This window comes from Mercurialis annua, linkage group LG7, assembly GCF_937616625.2.
Source record: "Mercurialis annua linkage group LG7, ddMerAnnu1.2, whole genome shotgun sequence".
Classification (NCBI taxonomy): Eukaryota; Viridiplantae; Streptophyta; class Magnoliopsida; order Malpighiales; family Euphorbiaceae; genus Mercurialis; species Mercurialis annua.
In genome coordinates, this window is record NC_065576.1 from 5021568 (window position 1) to 5026631 (window position 5064).

At 36.4% G+C, this 5064-nt stretch overlaps 1 protein-coding gene across 1 annotated transcript; it reads right to left on the reverse strand.

Moving 5' to 3' along the window:
- Window positions 1–1778: 1778 nt before the first annotated feature.
- Window positions 1779–4595, reverse strand: LOC126655338 (subtilisin-like protease SBT1.7). Its single transcript, XM_050349469.2, has one exon. The coding sequence runs from the start codon at window positions 4380–4382 to the stop codon at window positions 2097–2099; it is 2286 nt and encodes a 761-aa protein (XP_050205426.1). The 5' UTR covers window positions 4383–4595; the 3' UTR covers window positions 1779–2096.
- Window positions 4596–5064: the final 469 nt, after the last annotated feature.

Sequence of the window (5064 nt, forward strand, 5' to 3'; positions counted from 1 at the left end):
ATAATTCAATTAACCGAAATAACCAACTGAATCAAATTTTTTATTTTGGTTGATTATAATTTTATTTATATACATTTCGGGTTATGATATAACTATTTAAAATTAAAAAGGATTGATTTTAATTAATTTGATTTATTTTGATGACCGAACCAAACGAGTTTCACCCGATATGCAAATACTTTATCAGTAGACTTTGATGAATCCATATAATGGCGGAGGGTCGAGCCCGTGTGGTCGCCCTCCCTGCTCCAGCCAGAGAATGTGTGGTTTAGGTCATTTGTTTCAATTGAAAGGGATAACCTATTCTAGGGTTAAGACACATTTTGGCCCATCATTTAACAAAATAATTAATGGGCCAAATTGGCCCTTTATCTATTTATAGAAAGAGAAGTCAATTTTGAAGTTATTCAAATTTAAGTTTGTCAAAAGATCTAATTTACCTTCCAATTTTTAACCTAATTATTTATTTTTGAATTTTTTTAACTTCTTTAATTACTCTTTAATTTTTAATTTATCTTAAATTTTTTGATTATTTTCTAGTACTATTTATTTTCTCTTTCAAAATCAAACTTTTTCATTTGAGTAACTTACTTCTATCTTATTCTAGTTTAATTATACAAATTATTTATATAATTGTATAATAATTATATTAATTGTGTTTTTATGTTATTTACAAATTACAAGACATGAAAAATAAATTAAAAATTCTATAATAAATAAATATTTTTTCAATTATTGCCATTAATAAAAAAAATTATATATTTTTTTAAATTTTAAATCCCGCCTCCAGGCTCCAGCAGTCCGAATTCTGGCCCGCCACTGAATCAATGGGGAGACTTCGATCAATGTGGAATATATTTAGAAAATGAACACAAACATGATGAGATTCCTTTAATCATGGTTAAATTCATTATAAATTATTCATAAAAAAGAATACATTATAAATTATAAATCATTTACAATATCCTAACAATCTAAACTCCCAACTCCCAAGTTACTTCCTTCTACAATAATGTGAATCGCCATCATGTTACAAAGAAAGTGACATTAGGAAGATTTTTTTAAATTTATTTGTCTACAGACAAATGACACCTGTCTCATTACTAAAATAGAAGTGATGCACATGCAAATGAATTTTATTGTACTTGGAAATTAATCTTAACGACAAAATTTGTCAAACCAAAAGACACCCACTTCAATAGATAACTAATGCTTAGGACAATTTTGCACCACTCTATATGCTTGGCATTGTGAGAAATACATTACTGATTGAAGCAAAGTCGTAACTAAGCAAAAGTACTGGAAAATGAGCAAAGGGTCAATCCAGTCCCTCAATTTGTAATTTAGAGTTAAATAATTCAATTTCAGTCATGTTAATCAATTAAGGACAATTCTTTTGTTTTTCAATCATTTAATGATAAAATTGTACGGTGTGAACAAGTTTAAGGATCAAGATAGTACAATTTTATCCTTAATTGATCTAAAAATAGATATTATTGTCCTTAATTGATCCAAAAATTAAAGGTGCTATTAGTTTTACGAATAAAAAAATATTATCTTTAATTGATTAAAAAAATTAAAATTAACTTATTCGATCCTAAATTACAAGTTTAAGAACGGAATTGACCCTTTATTCAATAGAAAAACCAAAAGGGAAAAATTCTGAATAATCAAATTAAACTAGTTGGTTGCATTCGATTTTCAGAATAATTTAACTTTTTAGCTTGATTTGATGATTTAATTCTGCTTATGCACAACCCCTAATATAAAGGTTAAAATGAGTAAATCTTGAGCAATAATGAATTAGGAATGGAATGAAATACATAGTATATATCAATAACACTGTACACTAAGATAGAAAACAACCCTTTAAACTTTTTTCTAATGGTTTCTTGTCTTCTCTCTCAGGGAACATTATCAAACACTTGTATCCACATTTCCATTATTTGCTGGATCTAACATTATAACGAAATTCAGAATTCAAACACTAAGCAGTTACCAGTTTTACTCTTCTCTCTTTGAGAGACAGAGCAGGATGATCATGATCGGACAAACCCGATTTCTTCGATTCCTCCGATTTCGGAATCCGCAGCATTCTAAGTCCAGCTAACGGCAATCGGACTCGAAACGATATGTTTTCCGTCCGACCACTCTAAACGAGCAAACACATTCGTATTCATCGGCATTTTGCTTCCTGTGAATGTAACAGTATACGATTTCTTCTCGTTCGCTTGGTCAAAACGCAGCGTTTCAGGCGCTACCGAGATTTTAACACCTGAAGCTTGACCTGAAATTGTAGCCTTATAAGTTCCTGCAGAGCCTACATTAGTAAGTGTTCGTGTGTGTTTAACGACACTAGCACCACCGGTACTATCAAAGTTAACGGCAAAAGACGGATAATTCAGATCATTAAGGCTATACTTCTTGCTGGAATCGCATGAGAATTGCTTCCTCGCAAGACTGGTGATTTGTGCTGCTGTATAATTTAACCCGCAGAGAAAACTCAAGTAATCATCCACCGTTAGATCATAAACAAGACCCGGATTAAGTGCGGATACCGGGTCTACATGTCCGGCGCCGTGATCAAACGGAGTAGAATCTTTACCAGTAGCAACATCCTGCAGTTTCTGACCATTTTTATACGTTACATAAGCTGTAGTCATCAATGCTGATCTAATAGCTGCAGGGGTCCACTCTGGGTGAACCGCCTTGAGTAATGCCGCGAGGCCGCTAACATGTGGGCAGGACATCGAGGTGCCGGAGATGATATTAAACTCCACGCGCCGCGTATCAGTGGCTAAACCGGTCGGTCCGACCGCACCGGACCATCCGGCTAAGATATTAACACCAGGGGCTATAATGTCTGGTTTTAGAATTTGTGGTGTGATTGAATTAGGCCCTCTTGAACTAAAAGCTGCAACAACAGGTGATGGTTCAATCCCAACTTTTGTGCCTTCAAAAAAAATTGTGACCGTTGGATTTGGATCTGAATTTAAATATTTCTTAATTTCGTTGCCGAATTTTTCACCAACTGATGTCGCCGGTAATAAGTGAGCATCAGCTACTAATTCTTCACCGTTAGCAGCTGTATTAGCTAAAACCATACCTAAACCGCCGGCGGCTTTGACAACAGCGCCCTTTTGAACTCTAGCATTCACTCCACGGTCACATAACACAATTTTTCCGGCGACTTTTTCCGGTATTAAAGAATCCATCATGCATAAATTCCCGTTAGTTGAATTACTTGCATTACCGGCGTAAACAAACGGCAAAAGCTTTGCTGGCAAAGAATTTCCCTTGAACAAAGAAACTCCGGAGTAATTTCTTCCGTTCCCCAGACTAACAGAAGCCGGAAAATCACGGTCTAATGTTCCGGCGCCGACAGTGGTGATCCACGGAGCTACATTTGATAAACTATAAGAAGTGGGTCCCGCATTTCCGGCGGAACAGGACACTAATATACCTTTTTCCATAGCAGCAAATGCACCGGTGGCGACGCTATCTTTGTAATAATCAGACATGCCACCGCCGAGTGACATGGACATAACATCAACGCCGTCAGCAATGGCGGAGTCCATGGCAGCTAAAATATCGGAGCTAAAACAGCCGCCCATCCAGCATACTTTGTAAACAGCCACCCGAGCACGCGTGGCCATTCCACGCGCCGTCCCTGTTGCATAACCGAGAAGGCTAGCACCTTCCACCACCGATCCAGCCGCAGTAGAAGCTGTATGAGTGCCGTGACCGTCGTCGTCTCTTGGAGATTTGGATTCTTTAGTTTCATCAACTGGGCCTAACGTGGCCTCGTAGCCTTTAGCGAAAAATCTAGCACCGATTAATTTCCGGTTACAGTTACCGGCGGTGAAGTTCGTACCGGTTTCACACTTGCCTTTCCATGTACTGGGTATCGGACCCATTCCGGTATCGACAAAGCTCTTGCTCTCCGGCCAAACACCGGTATCCAATACACCAACGATCACACTGCTAACCGAGTCAGACTCAGGGAAAAAATCAGCACTCTTATCGAGTCCAAGAAACTCAGGAGTGCGAGTCGTATGCAACTCGTATCTCAACTCAGGCAAAACAGAGAGAATACCAGGTCGAGCCATGAGCAACTCAGCTTCTTGAGAAGTTAACCGAGTCGAAAACCCATGAATTGCATTCTCATAAGTGTAAACAATCTCAGCCGAGTCAGACACAGATTTAAGAGACGAGTCGTACCAGTGAGTGTGGTGTTCAAAACTCGCTGGCATCTCAGATTTCGCCATGTGAACAATGTAAGTACCTTTAATATCATCGTCATCGTTCTGTACTGACGCCATTGAAATATGACAGCAGCCCAGAAGGAGAAGGGCAGTGATGACAGCCATTAATGGCTTCATTTTGGAGAAATTAATGAAAATTTTGAGAAAAAAGATGAGTACAGAGGAATTGGATGAGATTAGAGAGGGAGATGAGTTGGGTTTAATAGGTAGCGAGTGGTTGTCTGTTTGTTTGAATGATTGGTTCGAGACAGAAAGAGAGAGATGATTATTAATTAGGGTGAAAAAATGGTGTGAATGTCAGTTCTAAAAGAGAGAAAAAAAGAGTGTGTAATTGTGTAATCTAGTGATAAATACAGCTTTGCTCACATGTATTCTGGCCTTTTTATTCCACATTTTCACATCTTTAATCTGTTTTTATTCATCTTTTGGCAGAGAATAAAGGAAATAAAATCGAGAAATTTATAAACAAAATTCAAGGAATTTTAAGCTATAAAGTATTCTGTTTCGTATATATTTTTGGTATTTTTTAATGATGAATTTATATATAAAAATTATATAAATCATATTGATAATGATAATTGATCGAATATTTTTGAAAGGTCGACTCATTAGATTAAATGAACTATACAAATTGATATGTATAATTCGTTTAATTTCCATGTCGTATTCGTGTTAATACCATCAACAAATAAAAAATATTTGCATTTATGCTAATCATGTTAATGGAATAAATCGACATGACAAAAATACGACCGGCTTGTCCAATTTTACATTCCGAATTAGATATTCTCTACAAACT